The sequence below is a fragment of the Oryctolagus cuniculus genome, chromosome 10 (assembly GCF_051225735.1).
Source record: "Oryctolagus cuniculus isolate XC-2025 breed Fujian yellow rabbit chromosome 10, ASM5122573v1, whole genome shotgun sequence".
NCBI lineage: Eukaryota > Metazoa > Chordata > Mammalia > Lagomorpha > Leporidae > Oryctolagus > Oryctolagus cuniculus.
This window is the reverse complement of record NC_142876.1, coordinates 69,063,664-69,088,051: the sequence shown is the minus strand read 5'-3', so window position 1 is coordinate 69,088,051 and position 24,388 is coordinate 69,063,664. Positions and strand designations below refer to the sequence as shown.

Sequence of the window (24,388 nt, the reverse complement as noted above, 5' to 3'; positions counted from 1 at the left end):
AAATCGGTACAAGTTTTTAAAAGCACAATCCATGGGTGCCTCTTGGAGCCAACAGAGGGGCCAGCACGGAGCATGCTCGGGTGAAGGGTGGAGCTTGGACTCCTCACTGCCCCTTCCCAGAGCAGCCCCACTTTCTCTCTTCATTACGGGTCTTCCACACCTGCATCTCTACAGCAGAGGCTTCATTTGTAAAAAATAACAAGAAATCAGATCTGATGCAGCACAACCGAGTGGTTTTCTTTTTTTTCTTTCTCTCTCTCTCTCCCTCTTTCTTTCTTTTTAAAAATTTATTTATTTACTTGAAAGTCAGAGTTACAGAGAGAGAGAGAATGAATTTTGGTTCACTCCCTAGATGGCCACAATGGCCAGAGCTGGGCCAGGCCAAAGCCAGGTGCTAGAAGCTTCATCTGGGTATCCCGCATGGGTGGCAGGGGCCCAAACACTTGAGTTATTTTCTGTTGCTTTTCCCAGGCCATTAGCAGGGAGCTGGATTGAAAGTGGAGCAGCTGAGACATGAACAGCACCCAAAAGGGATGCTGGCGTTGCAGGGGCGGTTTTACCTGCTACACTACAACAAAGGCCCCAGGTGGTTTTCTTTTTGTTTGTTTTACTTTACTATATATACATGAGGATAATTTTAAAAGTTCATGAAAAATGGAATTAAAAGGTAAGTTTATTTTGATGCAAAATTTTTGTTGTTATATATTTAATGAATTCAACAGGACTGACATAGAGTAATGTGCACATTTTAAATGATAGTTTATTTTCTTTATTTTTATTTATTTATTTATTTATTTATTTATTTTTTTGACAGGCCGAGTGGACAGTGAGAAAGAGAGAGGTGCCGTTGGTTCACCCTCCAATGGCCGCCACGGCCGGCGCACTGCGGCCGGTGCACCGCGCTGATCCGATGGCAGGAGCCAGGTACTTATCCTGGTCTCCCATGGGGTGCAGGGCCCAAGGACTTGGACCATCCTCCACTGCACTCCCTGGCCATAGCAGAGAGCTGGCCTGGAAGAGAGGCAACCGGGACAGAATCCGGCGCCCCGACCGGGACTAGAATCCGGTGTGCCTGTGCCGCAAGGCGGAGGATTAGCCTAGTGAGCCGCAGCGCCAGCCAGTAGTTTTTTTTCTTTTAAAGGGGCTGGCGTTGTGGCACAGCAGGTTAAATCACCAGCTACAATGCCGGGATCCCATTTCAGAGAGCTGGTTCAAGTCCTGGCTGCTCCGCTTCCCATCCAGCTCCCTGTTAATGCACCTGGAAAAGCAGTGGAAGATGGCCCAAGTGCTTGGGCCCCTGCACCCACAAGGGGAGACCTGGATGGAGTTCCGAGCCCCAGCCATTGTGGCCATTTGGGGAGTGCAACAGTGAGTGGATGGAAGATTTCTTTCTGTCTCTCCCTCTTTTTCTGTCACTCTTTCAAATAAATAAATAAATAATATTTTAAAAAATGACATTTAAGGGGCTGGTGCTGTGGTGTAGTGGGTCAAGCTGTTGCCTGCAGTACCAGTATCCCATTTGGGCACTGGTTCAAGACCCAACTGCTCCACTTCTGATCCAGCTCTCTGCTATAGCCTGGGAAAGCAGTAGCAGATGGCCTGAATGCTTGGGCCCCTGAACCCAGGTGGGAGACCCGGAAGAAGCTCCTGGCTCCTGGCTTCGGATCGGTGCAGTTCCAGACGTTGCAGCTATTTAGGGAGTGATGGAAGCCCTTTCTCTCTCTGCTTCTGCCTCTCAAATAAATAAATAAACCTTTTTTGAAATTAGAAATCTAAAACATATTGTCAGGAATCTTCAGGATACTATTAAAAAAACCAACATTCGGGTTCTAGGAGTTCCTGAAGGCATGGAGAGGGAGAAAGGATTAGAAGGCCTTTTTAGTGAGATATTAGCAGAAAATTTCCCAGGTTTGGAGAAGGACAGAGAAATCCTAGTACAGGAAGCTCACAGAACCCCTAATAAACACGACCAAAAGAGATCCTCACCACGACACGTTGTAATTAAACTCTCCACAGTGAAACATAAAGAAAAGATCCTAAAATGTGCAAGAGAGAAACGTCAGATTACTTTCAGAGGATCGCCAATCAGACTCACTGCTGACTTCTCATCAGAAACTCTACAAGCTAGAAGGGAATGGCGAGATATAGCCCAGGTACTAAGAGAGAAAAACTGCCAGTCCAGAATATTATATCCTGCAAAGCTATCATTTGTGAATGAAGGTGAAATAAAGACGTTTCATAACAAACAGAAATTGAAAGAATTTGTCGCCACTCGTCCAGCCCTGCAACAGATGCTTAAAGATGTGTTACACACAGAAACACAGAAACACGGTCATCAGTATGAGAGAAGATAAAGGAAGGAAACCTCACAGCAAAAGATCACAGGGAATTCAAAGCATATATTAGAACTTATCTTTGGCAAATGGCAGGGCAAAGTTACCACTTTTCATTAGTCACATTGAACGTTAATGGCCTGAACTGTCCAGTTAAAAGACACCGATTGGGATTTGCTTTTTAACCTGATGCAATTTTAAATCATGCTTAATTTTGTTTTTAAATTTCAAATCCTAGCTCTTACCCATACATGGAACAACAATTAAATTGTACATGTAATTCGCCACTTTGCTACACTAACATTGTTCCAGGGGTACTTATGATGTACTTTTGAATTTTCTATACATGCAATAATGACATTTGCTAGCAGTTTTATGTCTTCCTTCCCAATATGTATGCATTTTGTATCCTTTCTTTGTGTTACTGCACTGTCTAGTAATTCCACCATAATATTGAAAAGTAGTGGTGAGAAAAAGACACTTCCCCCTTTCCCCAACTTAAGGGAAAACTGTCCAATTTCACTATTAAAGTTGGTTTTGGTAGATATTCTTTATCTAGATGAGGAATTTCTCTTCTGTTTCTTGTTTGCTCAGTTTTTTTATGCCAAATATCTTTTACAAAAGTTGATGTAACCATTTAACATTTTTGCAGTTTGTGTAGTATGTCCAATTTATTGATTTTTTAAAATGCTGACAGCCTTGCTTACGTGGGATAAATACCACTTGCTTGTACTACATAAAATTGTTGGATTTTACCTATTATTTAAAAAAAAGAGAGATTTCTAAAGGCAACCCAGAGGAATCCTTAATCCAGTTCTTCATTAGAAGAGATGTGCAATTCGGGACATGCTCAAGCTGACTTACCTCAAACGGTAGAGTTAGAAACATACCAGGGGATTCCAATTCAATCCCATCAAGGTGGCATGTACCAATGCCATCTCACTAGTCCCAGTGATCAATTTCTGTGCACAATTGATCATAATGATAGGACTAAGAACCAAAGGGATCACATAAACAAGAATAGTGTCTGCAAATACTAGCTGATAGAATCAAAAAGGGAGAGAATGATCCAACATGGGAAGTGAGATACACAGCAGACCCATAGAATGGCAGATGTCCTAAACAGCACTCTGGCCTCAGAATCAGCCCTTAAGGCATGCGGATCCAGCTGAAAAGCCCATGAGAGTATTTCAGGCATGGAAAGCCAAGACACTCTGGGGAAAAAAAAAATGAAAGATCTCCACGAGTGAGATCCCAGTGGAAAGAACGGGTCATCAAAGAAGGAGGTACCTTTCTCTGAAGGGAGGAGAGAACTTCCACTTTGACCATGGCCTTGTCTAAATATTATCAGAGTCAGTGAACTCAGGGGGCTTCCATAGCCTTGGAAACTCATGACAAGAGCCTAGGGTGATTACTGATGCCATAAACAAGAGTGTCAATTTGTTAAGTCAACAACAGGAGTCACTGTGCACTTACTCCTCATGTAGGATCTTTGTCCTTAGTGGGCTGTACATTGAGATTTAATGCTATAACTAGTACTCAAATAGTATTTTTCACTTTATGTTTCTGTGTGGGAGCAAACTGTTGAAATCTTTACTTAATGATGCTAAACTGATCTTCTGTATATAAAGAGAATCGAAAATGAATCTTGATGTGAATGGAAGGGGAAAGGGAGTGGGAAAGGGGAGGGTTGTGGGTGGGAGGGACGTTATGGGGGGCAAGCCATTGTAATCCATAAGCTGTACTTTGGAAATTTATATTCATTAAATAAAAGTTTAAAAAAAAATAAACCTTTTTTAAAAAGACATTGAAAAAATGAACTTTGAAGTTGAAATTTCATTGTTCCAACACTTTCCAGATGTACTTAAAGCCTCATATTCCAGGACTGGACAGCCACAGGCCCCATGTCGGTGGTACAGAAGGGGAGTGAACGTGGTTGTGACGATTGCTAGGAGGCGACCAAAGGGCAGACTGGGGACTGTGGCAGAACATCACTTGCCTTTGTCACTGCTCTTTCTTTTCTCTGGGGGATTCTCTGTCTTTGGGAGTCTCTGAAAATCGGTGATTCCCATGGACGTACTCCAGAGGGATGGGTACAAAGCGTAGGAACCCACACCCTGAGCGGGAGAGCGGAAGGTCCATTAAGCAAAGCCTGATTTTTCTAAAGCTATTCTGAAGATCCAATTTTCTTCCTCCCAAAATAGCTGTTTCCATGGTTACATAATCACTTATTATCAGGACTCAGAGGAAATGCATTTTGGGGGATAATTTAGGAGAGATTATTTTTTTTGACAGGCAGAGTGGATAGTGAGAGAGAGAGAGACAGAAAGGTCTTCTTTTTTCCGTTGGTTCACCCCCCAGTGGCCGCTGCGGCCGGCGCACTGTGCTGATCCAAGGCCAGGAGCCAGGTGCTTCTCCTGGGAGAGATTATTTTTAATTTTCACAGTAGGAACTGGGAAACTCTGTTTCAAATATCATCTTTGGTAATCTGTGGGGCTTGTTTGGTGCTTCAAAGGTGCTTGTTTTTACCGAAAGCGCCGTGTTTAAGGCTCAGCCATCATGGTAGCAGCACTTGGGCTCAACACAGCAATCTGGAGGGCCCTGCTTATCAGCACCTGTGCTCAGGGACACAGGAGATCACTGACTGGGTGAGAGGGCTCCAGTGACTGGCCAGGGTGCTGGTGTGAGGGGATAAGGCTACATCTGAAGCGGGGTGGTCCAGGCATGGAAAACCCATGTCCCCCTCTCCACCCGGCATCTGGCCTGCAGGTTACAGAGTGGACAGGGCAGGCAGGAAGCAGGCAGAGACATATGGAGCCCAAGTTCCTAGAGGCAAGAGCAGAGGCGCCTTCTCCAAAGGGCCTCTGACTCCAGATGGTCTTCCACACACACTCAGAATAAATCCCCCCATGAGTGTTTATTTGTCTTTTTATTGTGGAGGGAGGAAGTGGGAGAGGGAGCGAGCGAGCCCCCCCATCTACTGGTTCACTTCCCAAACGTCTGTAATGGACTCTGGCCAGGACGGAAGCAGGGAGCTAGGAGTGGGGAGCTCACTCCAGGTCTCCCACGGAAGCGGGGGTGAACCCAAAGACTTGATCCCTCACTGCTACCTCCCAGTGTCTGCCCTGGCATGGGCGCCCTACCTGGAGTCTTCACTGCCAGGCCAAATGCTTGCCCAAATTCCCTCTTTCTGGAGGGAGCTGTAGCCAGTTTCCACTCCTTGCCTGCCAAACAGCACAACAGAGGTCTCCATAGCCTTCAGCATTTTTAGATGATCTGTGCTTTATAGTTTGGAGGCCCCTGTGCACAGACACCATTGCAGGCCTGGCGAGTGTAGCACAGGAGTGGTTGTGGGCTGGTTGCAAGCACATGTGTGGACCTTAGTCTGTCCTCCAAAAGGAGAGCCCTGCTCAGTGAGCATAGGGTGACGTTTCTGCTTTCACCTGAGTCCTCGCCAACACTGCGTCCAGGGCCAACCCTGACCACGCTCTTCCCACTGCTTGTCTGGCCTTGTTTTCTTTCCCATCCTGTCATCTTGCTTTTTGTTAATGAGATATAATTCACATGACATATATGGGGTACTTCAAAAAGTTTGTGGAAAAACAGAATAAAAGATAAAATTATTTTGGTGCAAAAACTTTTTGAAATCTGTTATAGCTTTTTTTAATGATATATTTTCTATGAACTTTTTGAAGTACCCTCATAATTTATAGAACACAAAACTCAACATTTTGAAGTATACAATTTAGTGATTTTAGTATCTTCAGTAGGTTATGTAGTCATCATCACTCTTCCATTTCAGAGTATACCCATTATCCCAAGGAGGAACCCTCTACCAATTTGCAGTCACTCTCAATTTCTCCTTTCCTCAGCCTTTGCAAACACTAACCTACTTCTCTCTGGATTTACTTATTCTGGTCATTCCATATAAATGGGATCATTTATCTTTCACATAAACAGAATCATTTATCTTTGTGACTGGTGTCTTTTGCGTAGCATAATATTTTCAAGCTTCCATTTCGCCCATGTGTTAGTATTCATTTCTGTTTATTGCTAAATACGCCTCCACGGAGTGGACAAATCACATTTGGTTTATCCAGGTACCATCTTAGGGACATGTGGATTGTCTCCACCTTGTGGCTGTTGTGAATGACATTACAGTGAACACACATCTACAAGTTCTTACATGGATGTGTTAGTGGGGAAGGTAGACACGAGCCTATGTGCGTGAAAGAGACCAAAGGGAAAAGACAATACGCTCCTGTGGGAATGCAGCAGCCCTCGGAGGATGCCTGGGAAGCAGCCCAGCATCTGCACATCCAAATCTCGCCCACATCCTGATAACTTCATAGGTGGTCCCAGCCTGTCCTCAGAAGACATCCCAGAGGAACTTCCTGGTCTTGTGCCAGGGGGCTATTCTGGGGCTGCTCGGTCTGACTGAACTGCATATTAATATCTTGGGAGGAGTTTCACTGGGATGTCCAGCAATATCCCAGACGAGGGAGAGGGAAGGAGAAACAGCAGGAAGAAGTGGACCCCGTATCCATCTAAACTCCAGCTTCTGAACGTGGGCTGGTCGCTCTCCGTTCCGTCTCACAAGCTGCGCTCCCCTGTCGGATGCCCTGCCCCATCAAACTCTGCTGGCTTGCTTTCCTCTACTCTGTCTCATGTCTGAAATTCTTTTTTATGGGTACACAAGGACTGAGGTGCCAGCTATCTCTGGTAACAGATGTTATGTGTTTTTTTTTTATTTCATATTTTTATTTACTACATATACTATAAACATATACAATACATGCTACAAAAAAAACTTTTAAAAATTTAACTGTCAAGAAAGTGTATAGTGTTATAATACAATGGCACATGTTCATATTTTATTTCAAATTGGTTTGCTTGTCACCCATTTCAAACCATTAATAGTGAAATATTACTTGTGGATAATTAAAAATTATCTATTTGCATTATTAACAATAAACAATCCCAACAAATTAATAAGAATTAACCATGTCAAATATTAGTATCCAAAAAAAATGGGCTTTGCAGAAATGATTATATAAAATATAGCAGCCAATTTCAGTTTACTTTGCTCTGTGGCAATGTACATATGCACTTGAACAGGAGTCTATTATGTTTTTAATGCTGTTGGTGGACACCCAGGAGCAGAGCTGCTAAGCACTTAATGCTGAACCTTTCAAAGAACTGCCAGATCCTCCCTAGATTCTTTTTAGAAAAAAAATTTTGGGGGCCAGTGCTGTGGTATAGCACGTAAAACTACCACCTGCAACACCCACATCTCATATGGGTGCCAGTTTGTGTCCTGGCTGCTCCTCTCCCAATACAGCTTTCTGCAATGGTCTGGGAAAGCAGTGGAAGATGGCCCATATACCTGGGCCCCTGCACCCACGTGGGAGACCTGGAGGAGGCTCCTAGCTCCTGGCTTCAGGTCAGCCCAGCTCTGGCCATTGTAGCTATTTGGGGGAATGAACCAGCAGAACAAAGATCTCTCTCTCTCTCACGCTCTCTCTGTTAACTATACCTTTCAAGCAAATAAATCTTTACAAAAAATTACTTATTTTCACTTTTACTTGAAATGCAGAGAAACAGAGAAATATACAGAGATCTTCAATCTGCTGGTTGACTCCCCAAATGACAACAACAGCTGGGGCTGAGCCAGGCTGAAGCCAGGAGCCCAGAACCCAACCTGTGTCTCCAACGTGGGTAACAGGGACCCAAGTACTTGAGCCATCATCTGCTTCCTCCTAGTAGTGCTGCCTGGTCCAGGGGAAGAAGCTGGAGCAGGAGCCCTCAGAGGAAGGTCTTTTATTCTTAACAAGCCAGGTGGGAAGCCCTGGCCTGAGGCCCCAGAGCCTCACTCACAGGTGGCTTGTATGCAGGACTCTCTGAAATTTGGAAGGATGGAACTGAAAACAACAGCAGATTTCAGCTGTGGTCTCGCCTTTTACTGGGAAGCTGTGATTAAGGGTGCCTCAGTTTACCTCTCTGGGCCTCAGTGTCCGCATTTGTCACGCAGTAGCAAGAGGTAACACTTATGTAGAGCTTATCTGTGCCAGGCACTATTGTGAGGGCTCTGGGTATCTATTTAATGCTACCACAACCACATGAGAATAGATGCCAGTATTTTTTACACTTAAGTAATCTGCCCACACTCCCACTGCTGGTTGGTGTTGTGACAGGATCTGAATCTCCACTACCTGTTGTCAGGCTCACATCATGTTTTTTTGTTTGTTTGTTTGTTTGTTTGTTTTTAAATGATTTATTTATTTATTTGAAAGGCACAGCATTGGGGTGGGGTGGGGAGCGATATCTTCTATCTGCTGGTTCATCCCCTAAATGACCACAACAGCTAGAGCTGGGCCAGGTCAAATCCAGGAGCCTGGAACTCCATCTGGGTCTCCCATTTGGTTGGCAAGGGCCAAGCACCTGGGCCATTATCCACTGTCTTCTAAGGTGCATTAGCAGGGAGCTGGATTAGAAGTGCAACAGGACTCAAACCAGCACTCTGATATAGGATGTTAGTGTCGCAGGAGCAGGTTTTTTTTTTTTTTAAGGATTTATTTTATTTATTCGAAGGATAGAGTTAAAGAGAGAGGTAGAACCAGAGAGAGAGTGAGAGAGGTCTTCCATCCACTGATTGACTCCCCAAATGACTGCAATGGTCAGAGCTGAGCTGATCCGAAGCCAGGAGCCAGGAGCTTCTTCCAGGTCTCCCATGTGGGTGCAGGGGCCCAAGGACTTGGGCCATCATCTACTGTTTTCCCAGGCCATAGCAGAGAGCTGTATCGGAAGTGGAGCAGCCGGGACTTGAACCGGTGCCCATTTGGGATGCCGGCACTGTAGGCCAGGGCTTTAGCCCACTGTGCCACAGTGCCAGCCCGCAAGCAGCAGGTTAACCCACTGTGCCACCATTTAGATCTTATGTCTTTATTTTCAAAAATTCTATTTTTAAATTAACCCATCTATTCTACCACCAGGGTGATGCAAAAATGAGTTGTCTGTTTCCTCTTTCTCTCTTTTTCTTTCTTTCTTTCTTTCTTTCTTTCTTTCTTTCTTTCTTTCTTTCTTTCTTTCTTTCTTTCTTTCTTTCTTTCTTTCTCTCTCTCTCTCTCTCTCTCTCTCTCTCTCTCTCTTTCTTTCCAGGCAGAGTGGACAGTGAGAGAGAGAGAGACAGGGAGAAAGGTCTTCCTTTTTGCCGTTGGTTCACCCTCCAATGGCTGCCACGGCTGGCGCACCGCACTGATCTGAAGGCAGGAGTCAGGTGCTTCTCCTGGTCTCCCATGGGGTGCAGGGCCCAAGCACTTGGGCCATCCTCCACTGCACTCCCGGGCCACAGCAGAGAGCTGGCTTGGAAGAGGGGCAACTGGGACAGAATCCGGCACCTCGACGGGGACTAGAATCCGGTGTGCCGGTGCCGCTAGGCGGAGGATTAGCCTACTGAGCCACGGCACCGGCCTGTTTCCTTTTTCTTGAGAGAAATTCCTAATAAGACAGTGATCAGCACTGTGTATCCCCCAAAGCCAGTTTTTGATCAAGAAATACTGAAAATGGATGCTCAGTCACACATTCCACATCACCTTCAAATGACATATGTATAATTTGTAATACAATTACGAGCTATGCTAGAAGTCCCAACTGCTAGCCATTCCACTGTGTCCTGCCCACCTCTGAAACAGTACAGTTCTGCCGTGACTTTTAAACGATGGTGACCTGCAGTGTTAGGGAAGGAGTGGGGGAGAGTGAGAGGGGGCAGCAGGCCCTTCAGCATGGGCGACGCCTCCTGCGATGGTGGGCTCCCCAGAAATGCCCCTCGATCCCTCTTCCAAACACGAGTCTGTCTGGCTCTCAGGGGTCAAGACCAAATGTCTGTACTCAATGCCACGAGAGTAACCTGGAAACTTGACTTGAGGCAACTCTTAGGGGCAGGAAATGAGAAATGTAAAACACTTTTCTAGCTAATTAAAACATTTCATCGTAAGCAGGTTCTTTAGCATCCACAGTGGAGGGCTCCTAAAACTTTGGTGGTCATGTAAGAGTGTTTGGGGAGCAGGTTTGTACTCTATTGTTGATGTCTGCACAACATGTGGATTTTTTTTTTTTTTTTTGACAGGCAGAGTGGACAGTGAGAGAGAGAGACAGAGAGAAAGGTCTTCCTTTGCCGTTGGTTCACCCTCCAATGGCTGCCGCACCGCGCTGATCCGAAGGCAGGATCCAGGTGCTTTTCCTGGTCTCCCATGGGGTGCAGGGCCCAAGCACCTGGGCCATCCTCCACTGCACTCCCTGGCCACAGCAGAGGGCTGGCCTGGAAGAGGGGCAACCGGGACAGAATCCGGCGCCCCAACCGGGACTAGAACCCGGTGTGCCGGCGCCGCAAGGCGGAGGATTAGCCTAGTGAGCCGCGGCGCCGGCCTACAACATGTGGATTTTTAAAAAAAGTGTTAATTAACATGTTATGATTGAACATATTATGGGGCAGAGCGTGATGCTTCTGTACACGCGTGCGCTGTGTGATGAACCAATCAGGGTGGCCAGCATTGCCATCTCCTCAGACAGCTTTCACTTCTCTGCGCTGGGGATGTCTGAGCTCCTCTCTTCCGGTTCGCTATGAATTCTATAATACATTCTTGTAAACTGTGGTCACGCATTGCGCTGTCCTAGGCTCTGGGGACCACTGTTCTGCTCTCTACTTGAAGGAAACCACCTTCTTAGCTCCAGCCTGCCATGCTACGCTCACCAGATGCTGGGAGGCTGGATAACGGGGATCAAACACTTTCTCATTACCACCAGCAGTCCTCTCCCAACTCCAGGGCCTCTGCCCTGGCCGGAGCGCTCGGTCTCTGCCCACCCAGGATCGGAGACACCCGGCCTGGCGCCAGCCTCGGCAGCCGGCCCCTCCTGCGCCGGGGCTCCCTCCGTCAGCCTCGCAGCTGCCCTGCTCCGGGACTCGGGAGGCTCTGCGCACCTCCGTGGATGGTCACCGCCAGCGCTGCCGCAGCGGGAACTCGGCTTGTCCCCACCGCCACCGGCACTCTGGCTGGGGCTTTGGTCCCCAGTGCTGCGGGTTGGGGGGCGGCGCCTGGCGGGAGGTGCTGGGGTCAAGGGTGGAATCCTCTTGCAGGGCTGGACGTGTGCCCCCTGGGGATGCCTCAGCTCTAGCAGCAGTTGGGCCCGTTTTTTTAATCCACAGGCAGGAGCCCGGGGCCCCTCCCCAAGCCCTCACCAACCAGACGCCTCAGTCTCATCCCGGGCTTTCAGCCTCCAGAATTGTGGGCTGAAATAATCCGCGTAACTACCCAGGTTCGGCCATTCTGTTACAGCGGAAGAAAACCGCGGGAGATGGCAGCTTCTCCTCGGAGCTCCGGGCGCTTGCTCGCCGTCTCCCCTGCACGCACCCTCGGCAGCTCACACTTGGCTTCTGCAAGTCCGTCTCCCACACGTGCCATCGCCCCTCGCAGTACGCAGTACGCGGCCCCGGGATCCACCGGGCCGTCCAGGGCCCCTTCCTCCACCCCTTTGTTCTCCCCACCCCCTGCTTCTGCCCTTGACTTTCAGGGCCCCCCTGCACGCCCCCCCTCCTCGAGGCGGGGCGCTCCACGGCGTCTGTGCCTCCTCCACTCTGTTCTCTGACCGCCTTGCTCATGGAGACGGTTGCTCACTGCTTTGGAAGAACACCCACACGGCCCTCTGCTCTCCGAGGGTCTGGCCACCGCCGGCTTCTCCCACGTCTGATCCAAGCTTGCTCAGCACCTCCCCCTGGCCCTGCAGCCCGGCACAGGGCGCGCCGCACCCTTCACTGAGTAACTCCTCAGGGAGCCAGGAAGGGCTCCGCCGACCACCAACCACTCTGAGCCCTGAAATCAGTATGCACAGAGCAGCTCCCGGGCTGGTTCCTGGTATCACGAATGCCCAGGTTTTGTGCTGATGGAATCTTCTACACTAACATGAATTTTCAGTTTACAGACTTATGTAAAGTGGCTCATTTTGTGCTGTCCGAAGAGTCACAGAAAACTACTAGTTATAAATAGTTTTTGTTAGCCAACATTTCTTGATCATTTCATATTTTTTGGGAATGGATTAAAAATGGCAAAAAGAAAACAGGAAAGTGTTGCAGAGACCAACAATCTTGGCATCAGCATCCTTTTCTTATTTCTTTTCATTACTTTTTAAAAATCAAATATTTACTTACATTGATTGCCATCTACTTTCAAGATTCTGGTCTACTTCTCACAAGTATAGGACAATCACCTGACTTTAAGTAAGAGCCTGGTTTTGGTAGCAAATATTGACACTATTTTTCAATTTAACTTTGGGGCCCTGATCCCAAATTAAAATACAATAGTGCATATTTAAGTATATTGGAATTTACAACTATGACTATAACAGGGTGGAAAGCAACAAAGGGACTGAAAGCAACAATCAGGACAAGATGAATGAAAACGTTTCTGGCCAATCCCTGAAAAGCTGATTCCTACTGGATAGTCCATTTTCCATCTACTAAGCATGTCTCTTCTAAAAGGTTGATTTCTATAGCCAAACGCTAATCATTTGTCCCTTGCATTCAAAAAACCTCAGGAACACTGGCTGGGCAGCACAGCGGTGAGTGCAATCAGAGCGGCGTGTAACTTGCATCAGAGCCAACTTACTATTGCGCGCAGTCGATCAACTGGTACTCGTTTGACCTCTCAAAGCATGCCTTCACTCCTTCATCATCCCAGAGCTTCTTCACATGATCAAAGAATTCCTAAAGTTTGAAAGAGGTACAAATAAGAACACACGTGTGTTAAGATCCATCAAAAAGTTCAAAGTAAAGAGACACTGCAGAAAGGGTTTTTTTCCTGCATTGACACAGATTGCTTTCTATGCAGATCTGCATTCCAGTATGATGAAAACGCTTCCATCCAGGCCAGCACCACGGAAGTCAAATTGCAAAACATTGTTATCATTCCAGAAAGTCTCCCAAAATGAACATTACAAGTCAAGAATCAATGCCATCCATTCACTATAAATACAAAGAATGGCACAATTTTAAAGTTTTAAGTACATGGTTGTTAACTGGCACCTTGGCAATGAGAAGTCATGCCTATTACAATGTCAAATTCCAGCTTAGCTGCTTTTAAGTTTTTGATGGGAGCCATGATTAGGTATGAACATAGTCAATAAGATGGCTTAATTTGATCCAGATGCCTTTTGGGGAAAATAATTTTTGGAGGGCATTTTAAGAAGTTATGAGTGACTGTGCGAACCCTTATTTTTGGTTCATGAGATCCCTGTGCTTGGTTTCAGCCATTATGGCAAACAGGGCACCCACTTGCCTCATCTCAAGTAAAAGGTGGGCCTAAGGATTCATGTTCACAAATTTATCCAAAGTGAATTCACAATGCTGAGGAAGCAAAGACTGTTAGTTATGAACACAGAAGAAGCTATGAAAAGGTTCACAAGACACCTGTTGGAACCTGCACACCTCCTGAATCCACAGTTTGCCCCTGCGAGGTCTGCAGGCAGGGTTCTGAGGCTACACGGTCAGTGTGCAGCCACTCCTGCCTTCATGTTCACCAGAACTGCCACATTTCCTAAGAATCAGCACAGGATCTTGGGAGTTATAAAAGGCTGGGATGGAGGGGGCTGGCACTTTTTCTGAGAGATTCATGATTCCATGTCTTGTGAGGCTTGATGATCCTACACTCTGGGGGACCTGCCTGAAAACAAAATGAATACAAAACTAGCCACATACAACCTTGGGAAAGGAGTTAAATGAGGTGCCTGAGCTTGAGTTTTATTAGCGTCTAGTAGTCGCAGGAACAATCTTTTAAGTTATGGTGTATATCTCGGTATCTATCATCATCATCATCATCAAATCCAAATTGTCGGGGCAGGTGTTGTGGCACAGTGGGTTAGGCTACCACTTGGAATGCCTGCATCAGGGGGCCGGCACCAGCTTCCCATATGGGCGCCAGGTTCTAGTCCCGGTTGCTCCTCTCCCAGTCCAGCTCTCTGCTGTGGCCCAGGAAGGCAGTGTAGGATGGCCCAAGTGCTTGGGCGCCTGCACCCGCGTGGGAGACCAGGAGGAAGCTCCTGGCTCCTGGCTTTGGATCGGCGTAGCTCTGGCCGTGGCAGCCATTTGGGGGGGTGAACCAACGGAGGGGAGGCCTTTCTCTCTGTCTCTCTGTCTGTCAAAAAAAAAAAAAAAAAAAAAAAAAAAAGGAATGCCTGCATCCCATACTGGAGTGCCAAGTTGAGTCCAGTTACCTCGCTTCAATCCTACTCCCTGCTAACGTGCCTGGGAAGCAGCAGAGATCGTTCAGGGACTTGTGTCCCTGCCACCCCTGTGGGAGACCTGGATCAAGTTCCTAGTCCCTAGCTTTGGTCTGGCTCAGGTCCCCACCTGTTGTGGGGATTTGGGGAGTGAACCAATGGAAGGAAGATCTCTCTCCCCTTCTCTCTGCCTTTCAAATAAATGAATGAATAAATAAACAAATCTTTAGAAAAATCCAAATTGTCAACAGTTGACAACACAGGGCCACTCTCCACCCGAAGGAAAGTGGCTGAGACCCTCGGTTTTTATCTTGTCTCCTTAGCTTTGCCTGTCTTCTGGAATGATCCTCATGTTCCCAGAAAGAGTTTATAGGCATCCTTAATCTTTCTTCCTTCTGGTAGCCAAACAGACACACACCTCTAAAGAGGCATGATCCATTATGCTGTTCCCATGAGGGCCTTGGAAGAGACATGTAACCTCATGTCATTGCAACACACATTTGCTTATTGCTAGCTTTGGGATACCTGATTTCACCATGATAAACTTATGTATAAATATCACCAAGTTTATTCAAATCTACCACACATACCACATTTTATAAGAATTATATTATTTGTAAGAATTATCCCCAGTAATAAGGGTTCTAGTGGCAATTTAAAACAAGACCAATGTAAAACTGGTCAATGAAAGAAAAAAAATTGAACCCCTTTATCTGGTTTGTAAGAATTAGGAGGTGGGTATTTGGTGCAGTGGTTAAAGCTCAGGACACCAGAGTCCCAAATCGGAGTGCCTGGCTCTAGTCCTGGCTCTGTTTCCCACTCCAGCTTCCTGCTAATGTGCACATAGGAGGCAGCAGGTGATGGTCCAAATAGTTGGATCCCCACCACCCATGGGGGAGACCTGGATGGAGTTCCCAGCTCTGGACTTCCTAATCTTGAGGGCCTTGGGGGACTGAACCAGCAGGTGAGAGCTCTGATTGTGTCTCTGTCTCTGCCTTTTAAATAAATAAAAAAGGAAAGAGAAAAAAAACTGGACAGGAAAGCAGGCAGCACACTGGTCAAGAAATCTTTAGAAAGTGTCTTCAGTTGCTCGTGCCCCCAGGCCACATGTGGAGCGGCCACCTGGTGATCACACCTTCCCACTGACCCAGGGGCTGAACATGGCGGAAAGGCAGGAAACACAATGGCTCAGTGAGGTGGGGGCTGCCGGCAGCTCCATCCTGCTGGAGGCACCCACTGTGACCTGGCACTGCGGAGGCCCTCACACCACCAGAATGGCAGGCTCCCTCGCTTTCTTTTTTTTTTTTTTTTTTTTTTGACAGGCAGAGTGGACAGTGAGAGAGAGAGACAGAGAGAAAGGTCTTCCTTTTGCCGTTGGTTCACCCTCCAATGGCCGCCGCGGCCGGCGCGCTGCGGCCGGCGCACCGCGCTGATCCGATGGCAGGAGCCAGGAGCCAGGTGCTTTTCCTGGTCTCCCATGGGGTGCAGGGCCCAAGCACCTGGGCCATCCTCCACTGCACTCCCTGGCCACAGCAGAGGGCTGGCCTGGAAGAGGGGCAACCGGGACAGAATCCGGCGCCCCGACCGGGACTAGAACCCGGTGTGCCGGCGCCGCTAGGCGGAGGATTAGCCTATTGAGCCGCGGCGCCGGCTAGGCTCCCTCGCTTTCAAACTCAGTTTAAAACCCGAGGATCGAGGATCGGAGGCCTGTAGGGCTGGCGATAGCCTGGCCGTGTTCTGGGTCCCGGCCACACTGAACACTCAGGGCCAGGTGTATTCCAACCTGTTTGTGCCTTCCGTCCTTGGGGACGTGACAGTGTGGAGAGGCAGGAAGTTGAGGGTCAGAAGCATCTCCTGGGATCCCTGCTCTGGGACCTAGCTGAGCACTCTCCTGCAGAGACATAAGCATCACAGCCCCTCCCCCAGCCTTTGCAAACAGCTCAGCCCTGCAGCCCTGGCAGTCTTTGGGCCTCAGGTCACCCTGAAAACAGCTCTGGCTGTTTTCTCATCATGTGCTAATTCCGTATATGTAGGCCGGCGCCGTGGCTCACTAGGCTAATCCTCCACCTTGAGGCGCCGGCACACCGGGTTCTAGTCCCGGTCGGGGCGCCAGATTCTGTCCCGGTTGCCCCTCTTCCAGGCCAGCTCTCTGCTGTGGCCCGGGAGTGCAGTGGAGGATGGCCCAAGTGCTTGGGCCCTGCACCCCATGGGAGACCAGGAGAAGCACCTGGCTTCTGCCTTCGGATCAGCGCGGTGCGCCAGCCGCAGCAGCCATTGGAGGGTGAACCAACGGCAAAGGAAGACCTTTCTCTCTGTCTCTCTCTCACTGTCCACTCTGTCTGTCAAAAAATAAAAAAATAAAAAAATTATAATTCCCTATATGTCACAGTAGGGACCTTAAAGATGATAATCACTACCAATTAGCTCTATGTCATTCTTCTCATTTTTGTTGGAGGAAACTGTGCACAGTATTGTGACACACAGGATCTCCTTTATTTCTTACAAAGCTGGAAAAGGTAGTTGTTATCATCCATGCTCAGAGAAGTTACATACCCATTTAAGGCCACACAGCTGGTGACAGCAAGACATCTGTCTTATTCCACACTCTGTTTGTAACCACTGCGCACACTATCTGCCTTTAGTATATGTATTACATACATTTCTTATATATTTTATATTGTTATAAGATATTCTTCAGTTTTTTACTGGGTTTTGATGAAACCACTATTGATGTAATTATTTTAGTAAATTGACTCTGAACAGGATCAACAAAGCATAGGGAATCCAGCATCGGTGCTGTGAATACACTGGGGAGGGTTCCCATGGGTCAGTAGCTCAGTACCTTGCACTGTTCCTCCCTATTCAAAACTGCCCTGCAAGGATTCCAAGTGTGAGTGAGGACAGCTGCCCAGGAAGCCCCAACCTCCTGACTAGGGGAGGAGCCACCGGCGAGGACCGCAACTACTCCTGGGGGGAAATTTCTGAGCTGGAGCCTTTGAGGCAGATCACAGAATAGTGCTTGAACCATGCGTCAAGATACAACTTCTGGAGTACGCATGGAGAAGGAGTTCAGTGAGACCCCCAGATTCCATGTGTTTACTTTTTTAAGGGCTCAAACTTCATGGAAAGTTTCAGGGGTGCTGCTGCAGTTGTTACTTCTGCATGTTTTACTAGGAAAAATTTCAAACTTGCAAAATAGAGAGAATGAACCTGCCAGTACCATCACTCAGCTTCCACCTTTATCAACACAAGACCCATTTTCTCTCTTCTATGTCTCATCCCCTTCAACCCTACCTTTATTATTTTAAAGCAAATCTGATGTCATATCACTTTACTTCAATATTATTTCTAAAAGACAAAGACTTTTTAAAAAGCATAGCCATGGCCAGCACCGCGGTTCACTAGGCTAATCCTCCGCCTGCAGTGCCGGGACACCGGATTCTGTCCCGGTTGCTCCTTTTCCAGTCCAGCTCTCTGCTGTGGTCCGGGAAGGTGGTGGAGGATGGCCTAAGTGCTTGGGCCCTGCACCCACATGGGAGACCAGGAGGAAGCACCTGGCTCCTGGCTTTGGATCGGCGCAGCGCGCCGGCTGTTACAGCCATCTGGGGGTGAACCAACGGAAGGAAGACCTTTCTCTCTTTCTCTCTCACTGTCTAACTCTGCCGGCCCAAAAAAAAAAAAAAAAAAAAAGGCATAGCCATAATGCCACTATCTCAACTTAAAAAATTATGTAAACAAATAGAAAAAATACTCCATAAAAATCACTAAATATCGAGTCAGCCAGTGACGCTTCTTTAGCTATGATTAAACATCTTCCCAGAGCTAGGCTAGGATTCAAAATATGCCACTTCTGAACAAGCTACATTGGCATACTGATTATTTTGAGCAGACAGCAATTGAGAAATAGGAAATACAAGAACTCTCTGCCCTCCCCATTTTTGCCTAAAGGAAGGTCATAGGTTTTCTCTCCTCTTCCTAGTGAGACTTGAAGAGTGACGGTTATCATCAGAGACAGAGCCAGCAACAAGATGAATCTGCAAACCTCCCTCAAATAGCCCTTGTCTTCCATTAGTTTCCTCTATTTCCTATTCACTTGCACAAGTTATCACCCTTTGAGAGTGATCCAACATGGGAAGTGAGATACTCAGCAGACTCATAGAATGGCGGATGTCCTAAATAGCACTCTGGCCTCAGAATCAGCCCTAAAGGCACTCGGATCTGGCTGAAAAGCCCATGAGAGTATTTCAGGCATGGAAAGCCAAGACACTCTGGCAAAAAGATCTCTGTGAGTGAGATCCCAGTGGAAAGAACAGGTCTTCAAAGAGGGAGGTGCCTTTCTCTGAAGGGAGGAGAGAACCTCCACTTTGACTATGACCGTGTCTAAACAAGATAAGAGTCGGAGAACTCAAGGGGCTTCCATAGCCTTGGAAACTCATAGCTGGTGCATAGGGAGATTACTGATGCCATAAACAGGAGTGTCAATTGGTAAAGTCAACAACAGGAGTCACTGTGCACTTACTCCTCATGTAGGATCTCTGTCCTTAACGTGCTGTACACTGAGGCTTAATGCTATAACGAGTACTCAAACAGTATATTTCACTTTGTGTTTCTATGGGGGTGCAAACGACTGAAATCTTTACTTAATGTACACTAAACTGATCTTCTGTAAAAAAAAAAAAAAAAAAGAAAGAAATTATCAATTCCCAACTTGACTCTCACTGGGATTAAACATGACAATAGGTCTGATCTGATTTCATCATCATTTAAAAAAAATCATCTATTATTTTTCACTTTATGTTTCTGTGTGGGAGCAAACTGTTGAAATACTTACTTAAGGTATACTAAGCTGATCTTCTGTATATTAAGATAATCGAAAATGAATCTTGATGTGAATGGAAGGGGAGAGGGAGTGGGAAAGGGGAGGGTTGTGGGTGGGAGGGACGGTATGGGGGGGAAGCCATTGTAACACATGAGTCGTACTTTGGAAATTTATATTCATTAAATAAAAGATAAAAAAAAAAACAAGTTATCACCCTTTGTTAAAATGGTATATAAGTCTAACTGCTTCTTAGGGTTTTTCACTTCTTTTCAGAAAGTCCCTATGCACATAAAATGTAAAATATTAGTAAGATTTGTGTATCTTCTATTAATCTGTCATCCATCAGTTTAATTCACAGGTCCCAACCACTGCACCTAAGAAGGTAGTGGGAAAATTTTCCATTCTCATTTAGTTCTCATACATTTCTTGAAACTGCAAATAAGGAGAATAACGTTAGTATGTCTCCACTGGCAAGTAAGATGGATAATACTAAATAAAATAATTTTAGTGTTATGTGTGTGTTTGCATATATGTCTGAAAAGAAGGGTGATTCAAGGCGAAAAGTAACTTGCTTTTGACATCTGAGAATATAGAAACTGAAAGCATAAAAGATTACTCAAAGACATTTCTTATCTTTTCTGTATTATCTAATATGAGAATTGCCTTGTGATATTCATGTTTAGACGTTGGCCACTTGAGACACCAGCATTCTACATGAGCACCAGTTTGAGTTTCAACTGTTCCACTTCTGATTCATCTCCTTGCTAATGTGCATGGTAGAACAGTGGAAGATGGCCCAAGTAGTTGGACCCCTGCACCCATGTAGGAGTCCTAGACAGACTTCTAGGTTCTTGGCTTCAGCCTGACCCAGACCTGGCCATTGTGGCCATTTGGAAAGTGAACCAGCATCTCTGCATCTCTCTCTCTGTAACTTGGCCTTTCAGATAAATAAATAAATCTGTTTTTTAAAAAATATATTCATGTTTATTAACTGAAATACATGAACATTTGTTACTCTTATTTAAGTGAATTGAGTTGTGTAACATAAAGTAATCAAACAAAATTTAAGCATGCTTTTCAAAAGCAAGACTTTGATTTTTTTAAGTATAATTTTGATTCTTAAATAAAAATTTAAAAAATTCAAATATTCACATACTCCAATATTTTCTGGTTCGTACTGCTGTCTACAAGTACATTTAGGTTAAAAGTGTGCTGACTTCGGGGCCGGCACCTTGGCACAGTAGGTTAATCCTCCATCTGTGGCGCCAGTTCTAGTCCCGGCTGCTCCTCTTCCAATCCAGCTCTCTGCTATGGCCTGGGAAAGTAGTAGAAGATGGGCCAAGTGCTTGGGCCCTGCACCTGCATGAGAGACCAGGAAGAAGCTCCTGGCTCCTGCCTTCGGATTGGCGGCCAGTTGGGGAGTGAACCAACAGAAGGAAGACCTTTCTCTGTCTCTTCCTCTCACTGTCTGTAACTCTACCTCTCAAATAAATAAATAAAATATTTTTATTAAAAAAGTGTGCTAACTTGGAATTCTTAGATGAGTAGCAGGTTGTTTTTTTCTGCTTTCAAATTTTAATAACTACTTTAAAATGGAAATAAACACGATAATAAAAATGTAAGAATAGGCCTGCGCTGTGGCTCAACTCCGCCTGTGGCGCCGGCACACCGGGTTCAAGTCCTAGTCGGGGTGCCGGATTCTGTCCCGGTTGCCCCTCTTCCAGGCCAGCTCTCTGCTGTGGCCCGGGAGTGCAGTGGAGGATGGCGCAGGTTCTTGGGCCCTGCACCCCATGGGAGACCAGGAGAAGCACCTGGCTTCTGCCTTCAGATCAGCGCGGTGCGCCGGCCGCAGCACACCAGCCACGGCGGCCATTGGAGGGTGAACCAAAGACAAAGGAAGACCTTTCTCTGTCTCTCTCTCTCACTGCCCACTCTGCCTGTCAAAAAAAGATTAAGAATAATATTTCTTGCATCATTTCTGTACTAATATAACACAATCAAGTCAATTTTTGGTTGTGCAAACACTTGGGATACAATTTCCCTTCTTAAAGAAAAATCGAAAGTGCATTTCTCATCTTCGCCCATTTTGCCATTTTTCTGGCCTCTGAGTTCCAGCTGCGCACGCTGTTGGGCCAGACAGACCTGCTTCTTCTCACCAGCTATGGGTGCCCAGCGGTCCTCACTGAGCCCCTCCTGTGGGCTGGTGGAGCCCGAGATGGAACTCCACCTGGGCTGAGTGTGACAATACAGCTCCTTAAGCTCACTGCACATTCCCAGGGTGTGTTACAGAAAACAGCTTCTCTCTGATGTTGGTGTCAGGAATACAAGTACACTTCTCACAAAACTCCTTTCTAGGTTCTATCACTGATTTTCCACTCGTGCAGACCCTGTGACTTTCCTACTGCTTTTGTTCATGCCACTGACTGCAAGAAAGCGCCAAGCCAAGTTGCTGGGTGGTCCTGATGCGTGTGTGCGTGTGTGCGTGTGTGCGTGTGTGCGTGTGTGTGTGTGTGAGACAGGGCTGTCTGTCTGCCACATTGTGCATTCATTTCGTGGCTGGCTGCACAGAATGCTCTCCTCTTCCTAACTTCACTCTCCTGCATTTTAAGCTACGTTATTAACTCACATTGTAACTTTGTGAGCATGCTATATCCTTCCTGGAACAAGCTAAAGCACAACCGAAGGTGTAAAGTCATGATTTATGGGAACACGCTGGATAACGTCCGCTACCATAATCACACGAACCTTAGAAATAGGCAGTTTCAGAACTCTAGCCATTTAAATGGAATCTTCTAAAACTCAAGTTTAGGTCTGATTCATTTAAAATACACCTACTCAATGCCTCTTGGGTTGCAGAGTGATCTAATAGATTTGACATTTCTTTCTTCAGGTATCTGGTGGATCTCAAGGTAAAAATCTACGTGTGATTTGTCACGACTGGTAACACAATAATTTTGTGATTTATCATTTTTGTCTGTCCTCAGACCCAACATAGTATAGTTCAGTAACCCCTCAGTATCCGCAGGGAATGAGACTCCTTGGACACCAAAATCCAGGGATGCTCAAGTCCCTGCTATAAAAGGGGGCAGTGGTGGCATAGAACCCACGCATGTCCTCGTGTAGACTCTAAACCATGCAAATGCTATGTGAGCAGCTGGTCTACCATATTGTTTAGGGAATGATGACAAGAAAAAGATGTCTGCACATGTTCAGTATAGACACAATGTTCACAGGGAAATATTTTCAATTCAAGGTTCATTGAATCCGTGAATATATACCCCGTATATACCCCATGGATATGGAAGGCTTATTTTATGTCTAATACTCTAGGTAGAAACTATAGGGTTTTTTTTTGTTTTTGTTTTTGTTTTTGACAGGCAGACTGGACAGTGAGAGAGAGACAGAGAGAAAGGTCTTCCTTTGCCGTTGGTTCACCCTCCAATGGCCACCGAGGCCGGTACGCTGCGGCTGGTGCACCGCGCTGATCCGATGGCAGGAGCCAGGTACTTATCCTGGTCTCCCATGGGGTGCAGGGCCCAAGTACTTGGGCCATCCTCCACTGCACTCCCGGGCCACAGCAGAGAGCTGGCCTGGAAGAGGGGCAACCAGGACAGAATCCGGCGCCCCGACCGGGACTAGAACCCGGTGTGCCGGCGCCGCAGGCGGAGGATTAGCCTATTGAGCCACGGTGCCGGCAGAAACTATAGTTAGAGAGATTCTTCCCCACCTCGACACAAAGCCAATTAAAAACCCTTAGCAAAGCCGAGAAAGCCCACATGTGTGCAGCAAACTCCAAGTCCACACTACGGGCAGCAAACTCAACAATGAACCACACAAAAGAGGCCCAGGCCTGGCACCAATGGGGGCCCAGTTATGTTCCAGGCAGCATTCAAGGGCTTTAGATAGGAGGTCTCCTTTGATTTTGCCACAGCTGTGGTGCGTGGGTGATTCCATTCCTACGGCACAGATGACAAAATGAGAGCAACTATGGAAACCTCACACTTGCTCAACTTCTCTCGCCCTGGAAGCCGTCGAGCTGTGTTTTCAAAGTAAGCTCTGAGTCTGGCAAGGATCCTTGCTCTCGGCTAACACCAGTTCCTTGGGCCAGGAGGCCAGAGGGGGCAAACGGAAATTCACACTTTACACACTCATCTAGTTTTGCCCAAAGAAACCGGCCTACTTCAACTCCAGTTCCTAAAAGCATTCTGAAAAACGACTTTTTGAGCCTTTCTTTATATGCCCTAAAATGTCCTCATGTACACGGTGTACACGGGCATGCACTCACCAACACAGTGAGGCTGAGACCAGGCCATTACTGCAGGAGACCCCTCTCGGCCTCTGCGGCCAAGCCCTGTCACAGACAACCGCTCATCTGCCATTCTTGGTAGTTTTACTTTTTCCAGACACTTCACAGAAATGAAGTCATATAGTCTTTTGTGTCTAGCTTCTTTGACTTAGCATATTTTTGGGATTTATTTTGCTATGTATGTTAGTTTTCTCATTTTTATTACAATTTAAAATTTTTCATTTATTCTATTTGGAAAGCAGAGAAACAAAGAGAAAGAGACAGACAAATAGAGAGACCTCACCTCTGTTGGTTTATTCCCCAAATGCCCACAGCAGCTGGGGCTGGGCCAGGCTGAAGATTGGGGCTCGGAACTCAATCCAGGTCTCCCACTTAGGTAGCAGGGACCCCAGTACTTGAGCCATCAGCTGCTGCCTCCCGGGGTGTGAAATAGTGATTAGAGTTGGAACTTGAACCCAGGCACTCAGATATGGGATGTATGTTTCCCCAGTGTCATCGCAATCATTGTGTCAACTGCCCGTCCCCGTGCCTTTTCTGAATGGCAGAGTTCTATTCCATTGTATAGATACACTGCTTTTTGTTTATTTGTTCACCCATTGATGGATATTTGGGTTATTTCCATTTTTTGAGACAGTGTTTCTATGAATATTTCTGTACAAATCT

General features: G+C 46.5%; 1 protein-coding gene across 5 annotated transcripts in view; it reads right to left on the bottom strand.

Moving 5' to 3' along the window:
- Positions 1–24,388, bottom strand: part of GNAL (G protein subunit alpha L) — a 187,140-nt gene that overhangs the window by 42,187 nt on the left and 120,565 nt on the right. For all 5 annotated transcript variants that reach the window (XM_008261023.5, XM_008261024.5, XM_089305354.1 and 2 more), the window contains one exon: positions 12,992–13,089. In XM_008261023.5, coding sequence (XP_008259245.2) covers positions 12,992–13,089 — 98 coding nt within the window. The remainder of the gene's footprint in view (positions 1–12,991; positions 13,090–24,388) is intronic.